This window comes from Aedes albopictus, chromosome 3 (assembly GCF_035046485.1).
Source record: "Aedes albopictus strain Foshan chromosome 3, AalbF5, whole genome shotgun sequence".
Classification (NCBI taxonomy): domain Eukaryota; kingdom Metazoa; phylum Arthropoda; class Insecta; order Diptera; family Culicidae; genus Aedes; species Aedes albopictus.
The window spans coordinates 39,591,341-39,605,872 of NC_085138.1; the positions used below are offsets into that span (position 1 = coordinate 39,591,341).

At 46.8% G+C, this 14,532-nt stretch overlaps 3 protein-coding genes across 4 annotated transcripts; 2 read left to right on the forward strand and 1 right to left on the reverse strand.

Annotated features, from left to right (window-relative positions):
- Positions 1-222: 222 nt before the first annotated feature.
- Positions 223-3,796, forward strand: LOC134291180 (uncharacterized). Its single transcript, XM_062858624.1, has 2 exons — positions 223-578; positions 689-3,796. The coding sequence occupies exon 2, from the start codon at positions 1,920-1,922 to the stop codon at positions 3,786-3,788; it is 1,869 nt and encodes a 622-aa protein (XP_062714608.1). The 5' UTR covers positions 223-578; positions 689-1,919; the 3' UTR covers positions 3,789-3,796.
- Positions 3,797-10,337: 6,541 nt separating this feature from the next.
- On the forward strand, positions 10,338-13,068 carry LOC109429474 (nibrin). Of its 2 annotated transcripts, none has more exons than XM_029868271.2 (3): positions 10,338-10,496; positions 10,554-12,661; positions 12,893-13,068. In XM_029868271.2, the coding sequence occupies exons 1-3, from the start codon at positions 10,469-10,471 to the stop codon at positions 12,947-12,949; spliced, it is 2,193 nt and encodes a 730-aa protein (XP_029724131.1). In that variant the 5' UTR covers positions 10,338-10,468; the 3' UTR covers positions 12,950-13,068. The 2 variants fall into 2 exon arrangements, with proteins under 2 accessions (XP_029724131.1, XP_029724124.1); XM_029868264.2 differs by having other exon boundaries at positions 12,919-13,068.
- On the reverse strand, positions 12,994-14,434 carry LOC109415472 (uncharacterized). Its single transcript, XM_019689349.3, has 2 exons — positions 14,276-14,434; positions 12,994-14,214 (listed from the first exon to the last, which is right to left on the reverse strand). Exons 1-2 carry the CDS (start codon positions 14,415-14,417, stop codon positions 13,070-13,072), a joined length of 1,287 nt encoding a protein of 428 aa, XP_019544894.3. The 5' UTR covers positions 14,418-14,434; the 3' UTR covers positions 12,994-13,069.
- Between the last annotated feature and the right edge of the window lie 98 nt (positions 14,435-14,532).

Below are 14,532 nucleotides of genomic sequence, written 5' to 3' on the forward strand. Positions count from 1 at the left end.
CAAAATTTGCCATTTAGACCCCCTCCCTCCCCCACGTAACAAATTTTGTATGGGAAATTTTAAAATTTTGTATGAAGCGTAACGCAGCGCTAAACCATCTCCCTCCTCCTTGTAACCGTGTGTTACAATATTTTATGATTTTTAATATGTGCTATTTGTTTATTTTGTATACTGTCACGTCTCTTAGGTTGTTAGGTGTTGGGTTAGTAGGGTCAATTAAATTATGATGAATGAAAATTGTATGTTTGTGAGTAGGGTTAGATAGTTTCAAATTTCAAATTGTTAGAACATTACAACGGTATAGAGTGGGGACAAGTAGAAGACATGTTGCCTGAGACATAGTGGGGAGAACAACATTATGAGGCGGGCGTAGACCGCAGGACAAAAGGGGGTGGCAACAATAGTCGTCTCTGAAAGAGGAAAAGGCAGGGATTGGCCCACAAGGACCCGCCATTCCTCATAAAGTATCTGGCGTTCGTGTGCTTCGGATCGTTAAAATAAAGTTAAATAAAAGTGTCCCTAGAAGTTTGAAAAGTGAGTGGTGAAACAATACGGGTGATTAGCTACTGTTCAATCAGGTATGATTAGTGAACTATAGTGATAACTTTTCTTAAAACTAGTTAAACCTAAAGACTAGTTTAGTGTAGTACGGCCTTTTTGCTAAATTTTATACCCGTTGCCCTCACAGGACCTTTTGTGTTACCTTACGGTACACTACCGCCATTTTGAACGCCAACTTGAGTTGGCCAAGCACACGACTCGGCCTAGTGGTCCCTTGTTGATCATTACGCCTAATACGCAAAGGAATCTTCTGAGCTCTGGTCTTGCGAGCTATAGATCCGCAATAGAGCTGTTCCTCGGGCCCTAAGGTGCCCTAACCGTTAAGGAGGACCCCTCTCGGCAGAGTCTCTCCGGCCTTGTCCTGGGCTCTGTCGATGTCCGTCAAAGAGGGAAGACGCCAGCGAGACGCGTAGATCGCACTCCGACAAGCCGATCTACCACCGATCCACCAAGCCATTTTTCAACCATCATTCCACCACCCCAAGCCGTCAATCCGCCGGCAGACAGGCCGTCCAGCCCGCAGCAGCACCGGCGAGCGCTCGTCCATCGGCATCGAGTCTACGCAGAGCTCCACCAACAGCAGCAGTACCGGTACGTCCCCAAAACCCATAATAAAACTACCCACTCTACCGTATAAACCACAATAGTTCTTTAATAAATTACACCCACACCATTCATGCCAATAGATTTTCAATAAACACCAATAGTTTCCCTTTCAAATTTTACATAGTTTTCCCCTAACCCAAGAAAGGTGACAGTACTCTGCACGCTGGTCGCGAAGCCCCTCCGATTGCCCAGTAGTAAGCCGACCTTGAGACACAGCTCTAAGGGTCACTTGCTGCTGTAGTATTACCGCGAGTTTTGTCCGGGTAATACTTGGCGCCCAACTACAACACACGAAAGGTAATCGGAGGATCGTGTAGAATTTAAAAATCTGAAGATTTTTTTAACAGGCGGCAGGAGAGTACGCAAACTGTCGGTTAGCGTAGGATCCGTGCACTTTGCAACACCGCTCGAAACATATTAGGAACTTTTTTAAATTGAAAGACAGTGGCCAGTTTGGTGAGTCGGAAAAGAGCGCTAAAGCTTTTACGCCAAAGAAAAATTAGTTAAAATTTCTAAAAATTGAACTTCGACAAATAACACGATTAGAATAAGTAACTGAATTGATAAAGGTCCTGAATTGAACATCAAAATACACAAAACACAAAATCTACTACATTTATTTTCGTTTGATTTTCTAGTTTAAGTTGTTAGTGAATTTTTCTGTAAATATTTTATTGCGTTTTTATTTTTGAACTTTGAACTTTTTCCTAGTGTTAGTGTAACTGAATTTGAATTTTATTTGCATTTTTAAAATGGATTTCCAATCGTTGCTTTTACAATATCGTTCGATGAACACTGACCATCTGCTCGATGACGAGTTGGAGTATGAACTGGTCATTCGCGGAGTTGAATACTCAAGCGGGGAATCGCGTGACCTGAAGAAACGGAAATTGCGGCACAAGCTGAAAGAGCAACGCGAAATTAGTGATTTTTCAATGGAAGTGATAGATTCTGAGGAAGGATGCAAGAAAGAGCTGATGCAGGTAAAGGAGAAGTTGACCAAGATCCGCGATAAGCTTGAGAACAGTTGGACGAAGAAAACCGATATGTCGGCAGTGCAAACCAGGTTGATTCACCTGTACTACCGATTGGATAGGCTGAAGGATATGGTAGATGTGAAAGGGTTAGAAGACGAGGTTTTGAGGCTGTTGAGTTCCTCACGGAACGAAAGTCGTGATGCAGGTCAAACTGTAGACGACAGAATCAGTAGGAATCTGATGGGTCTTAGTATCCAAGAAAATGACGACCCCGGTGATGTAGATTGGCAGGAGGAAGACTATTCAAGTGGAAGTACTCGCGAAGATAAACAGAAAAAGAAAGTAGGCAGAAAGAAGAGGATTGGCAAAAAGGCGAAAGCGAAAGCGATTAGCCCAAAGAAAAAGATTAGTAAAGCGAAAAGTGTAGGGAAGTCTGAAGAAATGCTTAAGAAGTTGATAGATCATGTGGACAGCTACATTGAGGAACGATTAAGCAGAATGAGCGAGGAAAGGGATAGGAAATCGTCCGGGTCGGTAGAATCTAACGAAAATGTACATCACGTAGTCCAGTTAGGCCAGAAAATAGGAAGTAGGGAAGAGAAAAAGCAGCTTCAAAAGGAAAGGTTTGTCGACAGCGAGATTGAAGAGGAAAGTGGTTCAGAAGCGGAGTCAGGAAGCTCACGAGGACTCAGGCGTAGACCTCGGTCAGTAGCAGACTGGAAAATGCGATACGATGGGAAGGACGATGGGAAGAAGCTGAACAAGTTCATCGAAGAGGTGGAATTCATGGCGGAAGCGGAGGGCTTAAGTAAGCGGATGCTGTTCAGCGAGGCCATTCACCTGTTTGCGGGAGATGCCAGGACCTGGTACATGGACGGCAAAAGGAACAGGGATTTCTGCAACTGGGGCGAGCTGGTTGCGGAATTGAAGTTGGAGTTTCAGCCTCCGGATATGGACTTCCATTACGAGCAACAGGCTGCGCAGCGGAGACAAAGGCGTGCTGAGAAGTTCCAGGACTACTACAATGCGGTAGTCGAAATCTTCCGCTACATGGCCGTTCCACCGTCGGAGGAAAGGCAGTTCGACATCGTCTTCCGCAACCTTCGATCCGACTACAAAAACGTGTTGGTTGTGAAAGGAGTCCGGACCTTGAAAGCCCTTCGACAGTGGGGAAGGAAGCTGGACTCGGTCAACATGTGGATGTACAGGGGCAGAGACCAGGAATCTACGCAGAAACCGGCTCAGGTGCATGAAGTTTCAGCGAAACCGTTCCAGAGTAGGAAGCAGTCCGGTGGCAAAACCTGGAAGGCATCAGATCAACCTCAAGGCAGCAGAGAGCAGAATCAACCTAACTGGAAAAGAACTCCGGATAAACCAGGATCATTTCCACCGAGGAAGCAGAGTGCTCCAACCGATGGTGATTGTAAGGAAAGTCAACCGGAATCAAGCAGGCAGGCGTTGGAAAAACGAGTCGCGGAGTACAAGGTTCCGGATAGGACAACGTGTTTCAACTGCAGAGGAAAGTTCCACTACCATTCAGTGTGTTTAGCTCCGAAGGAAGTCTTTTGTACCGTTTGTGGGTTCCACAATTATAGGAAGGACAATTGCCCATATTGTGCAAAAAACCCGAAAGGATCGGCGTAGGAGGTCGTCGAGTCCAGTCAAAAAAGCCTCCGACAGTATTCGTTCCATATTGCTCGGATGTTAGCGAGTTACTCGTTGCGGTAGAAGGAGATAATCGGCCATTTGCAGGAGTAGATGTGTTGGGAGTGCGATTAGTGGGATTGTTGGACAGCGGAGCGCAGGTATCCATCCTAGGAACCGGTAGTGAGAGTTTGATTCGAAAGCTGAAGTTAAAGGTTTTCAGCACCGATACGAAGGTTACAACAGCGGGAGGAAATCAGTTGGCAGTTAAAGGCTACGTGAACCTGCCAGTAACTTTTGAAGGTCAAACGCGGATTCTCACTACCTTGGTGGCTCCTTCGATGAAGCGGAGGCTCATATTAGGTATGAACTTCTGGAGGTTGTTCAAGATTCAACCCACAGTCCAGAACTCCTTGGAGGATCGCGAAGTTGCCGAGGCCGAGCGAGTAGAGCTGGAAGAAGCTAGTATGCTGACAAAGGAGCAGAAGGATCGTCTGGCAGAGGTGAAGAACAAGTTTAAGGCGTTTGTCGACGGAGGACCCTTGGAAACTACATCGTTAATCAGCCACAAAATCGAATTCGAGGAGAGTTTTCAGAACGCGCCTCCTGTACGTCTGAACCCATACCCTTGGTCCCCGGAAGTACAACGGAATGTGAACGAGGAGCTGGACAAGTGGATAGCATCAGGAGTGGTAGAGCGGTCGAGCAGCGATTGGGCGTTACTGATCGTTCCAGTAATGAAGAAGACGGAAGAAGATGGACAGCAGAAAATCAAGGTTCGGATGTGTTTGGATGCGAGGAAGTTGAACGAGAGGACTAGGCGAGATGCGTATCCATTGCCTCATCAGGATAGAATCTTGGGCAGGTTGGGCTCGTCGAAGTACCTTACAACCATCGATTTGTCCAAAGGTTTTTGGCAAATCCCTTTGGACAAGGATTCCAGAAAATTCACGGCGTTCAGGGTTTTCGGGCGAGGACTGTTCCAGTTTACCCGGCTACCGTTCGGACTGGTCAACAGCCCAGCAACGTTATCGAGGCTGATGGACCAGGTCCTGGGTTACGGGGAACTGGAACCCAACGTTTTCGTATACCTGGACGATATTGTTGTTGCCAGTAACTCGTTTGACGAACATGTACGGACTTTGGAGGAGGTAGCTAGGCGACTGAACGCGGCAAATTTGTCGATTAACTTGGAGAAATCCAAATTTTGCGTTCCAGAGTTGCCCTACCTCGGGTTCATTCTTTCGGAAAACGGAGTCCGTCCGAACCCCGATAAGGTTGAAGCGATCGTCAACTTCGAGAGACCATCCTCAATTCGCTCACTCAGAAGGTTTTTGGGGATGGTTAATTACTATCGTCGCTTCATTGACGGTTTTAGCGAAGTGACCACTCCCCTGACGGATCTCCTGAAGGGCAAACCGAAGGTCGTTAGTTGGAATCCTGAAGCGGAAAAGGCGTTCAACATTTTAAAGGAAAAGCTGATAACTGCACCGGTTTTGGCAAACCCGCGATTCGACTTGCCGTTCAAGATTCAAACCGACGCCAGTGACCTGGCAATTGCCGGTATTTTGACGCAGGAAGTCGAAGGGGCAGAACACGTCGTTGCATATTACTCGCGGAAGCTTACCACGCCGCAACGGGCTTGGAAAGCTGCAGAAAAGGAAGGTCTGGCGGCGTTGGAATCGATTGAACGGTTTCGGCCTTATGTAGAGGGAACCCGATTCACGCTTATCACAGACTCTTCAGCGCTGTCGTTCATTATGAACACGAAATGGAAGCCCTCGTCAAAACTGAGCCGCTGGAGTATTCTGTTGCAACAGTACGACATGGTGGTCCAGCATAGAAAGGGATCAGAAAACATAGTTGCAGACGCGCTTTCCAGGTCAGTAGAGGTGCTAGACGTCAGTAAGGATAACGACTGGTATGCAAAGCAGTTTCGCAAGGTCGAGCAGGATCCGGAAAGCTATGTAGACTTTAAAATTGAAGAACGGAAGCTGTTTAAATTTGTGTCGGTAGCATCGGACGTATTGGACTATCGGTTTGAATGGAAGCTATGCGTGCCGGAAGATCTGAGAGAGTCTGTGCTACGACAGGAACACGATGACGTCCTTCACCCAGGATACGAGAAGACCTTGCAGCGAATCAAGATCAGGTACTACTGGCCAAAAATGGCAGTAGATACCAAGCGTCACGTGCAGGCTTGTACCACGTGTAAGCAATGCAAGCCAACAAATGCGGCTTCAGCTCCGGAAATGGGTAAGCAAAAGCTTACGGACCGGCCATTCCAGATACTAGCTCTAGATTACATACAGAGTCTCCCCAGAAGCAAGAACGGGAACTGCCATTTGCTAGTCCTGATGGATATTTTTTCTAAATGGGTCATCCTAGTTCCTGTGAAAAGGATCGAGGCCAAAGGGGTGTGTAAGATAGTCGAGGATGTCTGGATTAGGCGATACGGAACTCCAGAAGTGGTCATTAGCGATAATGCCACGACCTTCACCGGAAAAGAGTTCCAATCTCTGCTGAAGGCGAGAGGCATCCGCCATTGGCCCAATTCGAGGCACCACAGCCAAGCAAATCCTGTGGAGCGGACCAACAGGACCATCAACGCGTGTTTGCGCACCTACATGCAGACCGACCAGCGGATTTGGGACACCAGGGTCGCTGATATCGAGGAGCTGATTAACACTACTGTTCATGCTTCGACCGGGTTCACTCCATACCGGATTTTGTACGGACATGAGAAGGTCTTGAAAGGAGAAGAGCATAGGCGGGAAAGAGATGAAGGAGACCTGTCGATAGAGACAAGAGAAGAATACAGGAAAGAAGTAGGAGGAAAACTAGTTGAAAAGGTGAAAGAAAACTTGGAAAAGAGTGATGAAAAGAGTAGAAAGGTGTATAATTTGCGGCATAAGAAGTTTGCTCCAGCTTACCGGATTGGCCAGAAGGTGTTCAAACGTAACTTCCGACAGTCCTCAGCTGTAGAGCATTACAATGCCAAATATGGGCCTCTGTACACGCCGTGCACCGTTATCGCGAAACGAGGAAGCAGCTCGTACGAGGTAGCAGACGAAACCGGCCGTAGTCTCGGAGTATTTTCCGCCAGTGATCTGCGTCCGGGTAATGAGCAGGATTTTAATTCCTAAAATGAAATTGAGGAGTTATTTAAGAAAGGCGAGAAGTGAAGAAGGAAGGTTATTGTTAGCTGTGTCCATCGTTGTGTATAGGTCGTCGTCGTCATCCTAGGTAATCGTCGAACTGCACCGTCATCCGTCGTCATCATTTCACTTTGTGTTCGTTAGTCCAGGTCATCTTAGAACCAAAGGGAAATTTCATTGATCGTCGTGTTGTGAATTATAGTTGAATGTTGTCGTCCGAATTGCCGTCATTCATCATTTTGTAATGGTCGTCCACATCGTCAACGTTTTTCATGAAAATTCGTCATCGTCGTTTGTGTTTATAGCACGTCATCGTCGATATGATCATCCTATCACTATCAAGTCTCTGTTTTGATTGTCGCTTAATTCGTCGTTGTGGTAAATATCGTGATCGTCGTCGTTGGACATAAATTTATAGCAGATGCAATCATAGCTGTGGTCGTTTTCAGCAAACACGGTCGATGTGTGTTTGCTGTTTAGATGTAGTCTGTTTATAGATGGTTGCCTGTGAAAGAGAAAGAGAAGTTCATAATACCAATGTAAATCAATCCGGATTGAAGAATCAAGAGTCTATTGTTGTGCGCAGACAATAAGACTGAGTACTAAATTTAGGAAAATAGGAGGAAAGGAGTAGAATAGGGTCGAAGATTAGAAACATTTGTCTACTGTAATATGTACCGCACCATACCTGATCAGCATCTTAATTGATTCCAAATGAACGGATATCCTTCCTAGAGTTGTTCCCTATCCACCAGGTGGCCAACTGGTGGAACAAACCTAGAAAAGAGAAGTTCAATCAGCCTAACAAAGAGTAGATATGAAACGAGTTCACTTATCTTGCAATAATACGCTGATCAACGTAGATCAGCAATCCATCCGTACTCCATACTGCAGGGATCGGTACGCGCGCGGTAACACATCGAGGTAGACTAAATCGTATTCGTCATTCGTAGACCCTCATACCCGAACGTGATGAGGAAGTATAACGGATTGAGTGTAGTAGAAACTCACCAAAGATGTTCATCTCGGTGCTCATAGGCACACATAGGCACAGTTAGGGACCACAACGTGCTTAATTATAGCAAATTTTATTTGAAATTTCGCTTTTAGTTACACAAGGTTTTAACGTGTTATGTCGTCGTCGTAAACTTATAGATATTTTAACTACTACGTAACGTTTTTAATTTTAATTTGATGTGAATATATTTGGTAATTGTCTTGATGTTTTTAATTGATTTTAATTTGTTTTGTGAAGGAAAATAAATGTTTTAACGTGTTGCAACATTTATTTTTCCGAGGTGGGGGGATAGTGTAACCGTGTGTTACAATATTTTATGATTTTTAATATGTGCTATTTGTTTATTTTGTATACTGTCACGTCTCTTAGGTTGTTAGGTGTTGGGTTAGTAGGGTCAATTAAATTATGATGAATGAAAATTGTATGTTTGTGAGTAGGGTTAGATAGTTTCAAATTTCAAATTGTTAGAACATTACAACGGTATAGAGTGGGGACAAGTAGAAGACATGTTGCCTGAGACATAGTGGGGAGAACAACATTATGAGGCGGGCGTAGACCGCAGGACAAAAGGGGGTGGCAACAATAGTCGTCTCTGAAAGAGGAAAAGGCAGGGATTGGCCCACAAGGACCCGCCATTCCTCATAAAGTATCTGGCGTTCGTGTGCTTCGGATCGTTAAAATAAAGTTAAATAAAAGTGTCCCTAGAAGTTTGAAAAGTGAGTGGTGAAACAATACGGGTGATTAGCTACTGTTCAATCAGGTATGATTAGTGAACTATAGTGATAACTTTTCTTAAAACTAGTTAAACCTAAAGACTAGTTTAGTGTAGTACGGCCTTTTTGCTAAATTTTATACCCGTTGCCCTCACAGGACCTTTTGTGTTACCTTACGGTACACTACCGCCATTTTGAACGCCAACTTGAGTTGGCCAAGCACACGACTCGGCCTAGTGGTCCCTTGTTGATCATTACGCCTAATACGCAAAGGAATCTTCTGAGCTCTGGTCTTGCGAGCTATAGATCCGCAATAGAGCTGTTCCTCGGGCCCTAAGGTGCCCTAACCGTTAAGGAGGACCCCTCTCGGCAGAGTCTCTCCGGCCTTGTCCTGGGCTCTGTCGATGTCCGTCAAAGAGGGAAGACGCCAGCGAGACGCGTAGATCGCACTCCGACAAGCCGATCTACCACCGATCCACCAAGCCATTTTTCAACCATCATTCCACCACCCCAAGCCGTCAATCCGCCGGCAGACAGGCCGTCCAGCCCGCAGCAGCACCGGCGAGCGCTCGTCCATCGGCATCGAGTCTACGCAGAGCTCCACCAACAGCAGCAGTACCGGTACGTCCCCAAAACCCATAATAAAACTACCCACTCTACCGTATAAACCACAATAGTTCTTTAATAAATTACACCCACACCATTCATGCCAATAGATTTTCAATAAACACCAATAGTTTCCCTTTCAAATTTTACATAGTTTTCCCCTAACCCAAGAAAGGTGACAGTACTCTGCACGCTGGTCGCGAAGCCCCTCCGATTGCCCAGTAGTAAGCCGACCTTGAGACACAGCTCTAAGGGTCACTTGCTGCTGTAGTATTACCGCGAGTTTTGTCCGGGTAACATCCTTTAGCGTTACGTAATATTTGAACGAACCCTCACTGAAAAATATTTAAACCCAAATCAAGCATAATTTTTCAAATCGACGTATCTAACTTTTTCACTGATCTGAGTAAATTCATGGTCAATGTTGACGACCATTTCACTAAAATAGTTTTTTTATAAAAAGACTTTTCATAAGTTTTTTCGTGCTTAACATCGCCAGGGATATAGCACGCACTAGGTAAGGAACAAAACCTACTCATTCCATATCATTTTCACAATGAATTTTGACAAAAAATACACATACACCGGGTTGGTTCGAGATACGTCATGCCAGATACGTCGCTTTTGTATGGTGCCAGTTTGGTGTATCTGTTACTTTCAGGGAGGGTGCAGGCACGTCAAACTCGAACAAACTACGCCTACCTAACATGCATCGAGCGGGCCTTCCCAAACAACACAATGCGATTTCGCGGGCCACCCCCATCGACAAAACAAACCGATTTCCAAGCAGGATTCGACTAGGCTTCTGATCGCATTGCCAGTCACACTAACACACTCGTAAAAGATGAGCAGTAGGCCTACCTTGCCGCATGCGGGTCCCCTGGTTACTTTCGATTTTGGCTAGATACGTCGTTTGGTCTATGAATCATGCATGCAGCAGTAAACCCGGATTTGTTTACATTCTCGAGTTACGTCGGATTGAAAAGTTATGCTTGAAATACCAAAAATCGTTGCGCATAACGTTAGCCCTTAGCAAATTGCGCTAAATGAATCGTTAAAATGTTTACTCTCGGCCTCGTCTAATCAATAAAAATAAAGGCAGACTTGATTCTCCTGTTCTTTCACGTTTGTAGTTAAAATAAGCATTATTTTAAGTGTTATTATTCTATTTAGACTTGGTTGATTATGTGGTTTTTAAAAAATGTTCAAAATGGTGAGTTTTACATTGAAATTTGCACCAGGTATCGACAATGTTTTCTCCATCATCCAGGATCGATGTACTACGTCCTGCCGAGCCTTTCCAAGCACACGGTCAGTCGATCGACGGGCGAACTGATCGTCCAAGGGGATCCCTCCATCAGCCGGAACCATGCGTTTCTCTACCCGGAACCGACCACGCTGAAGGTGATCGATGCCGGTTCGCGGTACGGGACGTACGTGAACGATAACATTGAAACGGAGCAGGAGCCGATAGCGAAGAATAGCCCCACGGAGTTGCGGGTGGGCGATAGGGTGCGATTCGGGAAATGCTTGAGCATTTGGACGGTTGAGCGGGAAGAGTTCGATTGTATTACATCGACCATCTCGTCGGTGGAGGGACGGTTGAGACAGGCTTTGGAAGCATTGGGAGGCAAGGTGCGGGATGCTTTCGTGGAAGGCAGTACGCGATATTTGATCATGAGGAGCATCACGACGACACCGAAGCTGCTGATGTGTTTGATTGGCCAGGTTCCGGTTGTCAAGCCGGAATACTTTGAGGAGTGTGTGAAAGCGATGGAACGTAGAGGTCCGCTACCGAAAGTGGATGATTTCATTCCGGAGTTCGCTGAAGCGTACGTTCGAAGCGAGGGGATAAGTTTCGGGAGAATTCCCGGAAGGAAGACTCTGTTCAAGGGTAAGACGTTTGTGTTCATCAAGCCGAAGCACATGATCCAGTACGAGGGGATCATCAAGCTGGCCGGTGGGATTTGTATCTGCGCGCAGAAGCGGAAAATTGCCAAGGCGTTTTTTACTAATGCGAACGTGATCGTAATGCAAGCGGGAACGGATTCTCAGTTGTCCCAGGCATCGTCGCAGGCAGTCGATGGTTTAACTCAGATCGTTTCGAACGCTGGTCGACGGTTGATTCCGGATGCGGAAATCGGTCTGGCAATTCTTCACTGCTCGACGGAGAAGTACTGCAATCCTTTGTACAAGTTCGCAAATGTGCTGGACCTGGAAACGATTCCGTTTGCCGAAGGTGGTGAGGCGTTGGCCAAGAACAGTGAAGAATGCGGTGAAGGAGGAGCTTTGAAAGGTGCTGTTAAGGAGAGTATCTCGATTCCGGAGACGGAATCACGAGATAGTTCACAAAATGTTGATGTTCACAAATGTTCGATCATGGAATCGACCAATTACAGTGAGCAGCCGTTGAAAATTTCGGAGAAGACAGAGGAATTCATAAAACCTGCCAATGTTGGAAGGGAGAAGCGTAAGCGAGAAGCTACCACAAAGCAAGACCATAGTCCAAAGGAGGTGAAGAAAGCTCGTTCCGAGCAGGTTGAACCGGACATTCCAGTGGAGCAAGAAGAGATACCTAGTCAGTTGGAGATTCCGGAAACTCCGGCAAGCATTCCATCATCCCAAGCGCTGTCGAGCTTCTCAGGATTCCTCTCGGTCAATCGCGAGGCAGCCGTCGATGAAGAACCCTCAGCGCAGAGGCAGAAACAGAAGCGACCGCTGAATTTGATGCTGGACGATGGTGAAGGCGATCTGTTTAACTTTGAAAAAGCCGTGCCGAAACGCGCCAAACGCCAGGCAACGATTGCCGAGGCAATCACAAGTTCGCAGCAGTCCTCGTCAACTGCTGTAGGGAGGAGATCTCGACAACATCCAGCCGAAGACGAGGATCTCTTCTCGTTCGATAGTGGAAGTTCCAAGCGATCGAAGCAGAAGAAGAGCAATGACCGATCGGTTCCGAGTTCCGAAACGTCGGAACCTAAAAAAGGAACGAAAGATACCCCACGATCAGCCCCATCCTACAAGCAGTTCATCAAGCCCATCCAGATCCCGATGGAAGGCTGGTTGGCGTCGACGTTTTGCGACCTCAAAATCAAAAGCCAGAAAGCGGACGATGAGGAAGATGTGGTATCAGACACTTACAAACAAGACACTCCGAAGCCGAAGAAGATCAAACAAGAGCCCGGCAGTGACGAGGACCACAAAACGCGGGTCTGGGAGGACGGCATGGAAGAAATGTTCCAGGTACGGGTGAAGTGCATGAATTTGACTTCACATCGGCCGTTCGCAGCCGGGGATAGCGAATCAACAAGCTTCTATTCGGCAGGAAATGGCAATTCGACCGTCAATGGCAAGCACAACTTCAAGGCTTTTGTGAAGGTAAGGGCGGTATTCTATTCAGAACAGAGGTTCCCAAGCGTTCGGATGGCGGTTGTGCTACTTTTCCCCGAATGTCGTTTCCCAATTCGTTTTACCTTGGATGTCTACTCTGTGGCTGCGGCACTATGTTGTTCTAAGTTTTAATAGAAATTACATATGACCATTCCAAAGCTGGGAACCTCAGATTAGATAGATCTTAAACGTAATTCGCGTCACAAACCAATTGAACAGACTCGTTTCCGTCTCTCTATTTGCAGAAGCAAAACTACAAACCGCAGCAAACGGTAGTTCGGACAAAACCGGTATGCGTCCTGGACAACACCCAGGATGACCACTTTTAAAGGCTGTTTATTCGTCCTATTATGATAAATAATAAACGTTAACCACGCAAATGATGTTGAACTATACCTACTTAAATCGTTTATTCTTCTTTGATTTATTCCCCTTCTCTAAACGGCGCTTATCGACGAGCTCCGCCAGTTCTTCTCGGAAAACTCGCAACAGATCGCTCGTTCCCATCTGATTCACATCCCTGGCCATTCCGGAAGCGAACACGTTGAACACATTATCGGCCACGTCCCGGGTGAGCGCTTCCGATCGGTTCTGCCGCCGCTGAGCTTTTTCCTCCTCGAGGAACTTTTTCACGTCGAATTTGGATTTGATGCTTTTGGGGTCGAATCGGTGCTTGGCAGGTTCTGGGGTCTTTTTGGAAGTTGTGGGCGATGGGCGGTCGATGCGTTCTCCTTCGTCGGATTGAATTTTTCGGAGGAGGAGGGTTTTGGGTACGGAGGCTGATAGATCGGCTTGGATCGTAGGTTTTGCCAGCTTGGTGGCGATGGAGGCATCGATTTTCTTGGCCGTGGACAAATCTGGATTGTCGGTTGAAAGCAATAGGAAGAGATCGGTGTTGGTGTTCAGGTGGAACTCCTTGTGTGCGCTATCATCGACAGATGCGATTTCTTGAACAAATTCATCCCCTAGCCACGTGCCCAAGTCTTCCGGGTAGAAACATTCAATCCCACTGGGCCACTGTTCAGCTGTATTCTGTAGGAGCGTTCGGAACGGATGAAGTTGATTATAGATGAGGACTAATTTCCGACACATTTCTCGCGATTTGTACCAAACTTCCGCCAGAAGACATAGAAACAGCGAACAGACGTTGAAGAAATAACCGGTGGACATAAACCGGACGTAGAACCGGGCGGCATCCTTGGACAGGGCTACAATCCGACAGAACAGCTTAGCCAGCCCTTGCAAGCGCACCAGCAGATAGTCGAGATTGGCTCGGGTCGGTAGTTGAACCGTTTTCTCCAGGTAGTTCACATCCGGGAGCAAACTCCGCAGATTGGCCAGAACCCGTCCAACGTTCACCGCACGGTAGCGCAGAAGGCTTTGGTTTAGCCGCTTCAGCAGCCGGAAACCGTGCATATTGTAGAAGCGGTTGCCCCATCGTACACAGAACCGGCTCACGTAGGCGGCCGCTTGCTCGAACGAGGTCTGTGACTCGAAGTAGTGCTCCGCGTCGGCGACGGCCCCGATGAAGATGCGAATTTCTGCGAGGTGAGTGGCAATTTTAAATAGATGTTCAATAAAAATTGAGGAAAATGTAGTTACCTTCTTTGCAGTGTTTCGTCTTGCACGAAAACGTATTCACCACCGGCGGAACCAGGTCCCTTCTGTTCCAGAGTTCCATTGTTTTCTGCACCGCAATCCGGAATGCGCAACCGAACTTCCCGCGGAGAATCAAAATAAACATGCGGCGGGAGAGCGTTGAATAGGTCGAACAACAGAAGCACGTGCGTTGCTAAACGGGCGGGCTTGGCAGGGGGGCTAACATGCCACACACAAACGTCGACCTAATCGTCGCGCCG

Coding starts and splice junctions, on each gene's coding strand:
- LOC134291180 (XM_062858624.1), top strand. CDS start 1,920: ATGGATTTCCAATCGTTGCTTTTACAATATCGTTCGATGAACACTGAC.
- LOC109429474 (XM_029868264.2), top strand. CDS start 10,469: ATGTGGTTTTTAAAAAATGTTCAAAATG. Junction 10,497..10,553: donor TTTAAAAAATGTTCAAAATG/GTGAGTTTTACA, acceptor TCCATCATCCAG/GATCGATGTACTACGTCCTG. Junction 12,662..12,918: donor ACTTCAAGGCTTTTGTGAAG/GTAAGGGCGGTA, acceptor CTCTATTTGCAG/AAGCAAAACTACAAACCGCA.
- LOC109415472 (XM_019689349.3), bottom strand. CDS start 14,417: ATGTTTATTTTGATTCTCCGCGGGAAGTTCGGTTGCGCATTCCGGATT. Junction 14,215..14,275: donor GACGAAACACTGCAAAGAAG/GTAACTACATTT, acceptor CTCACCTCGCAG/AAATTCGCATCTTCATCGGG.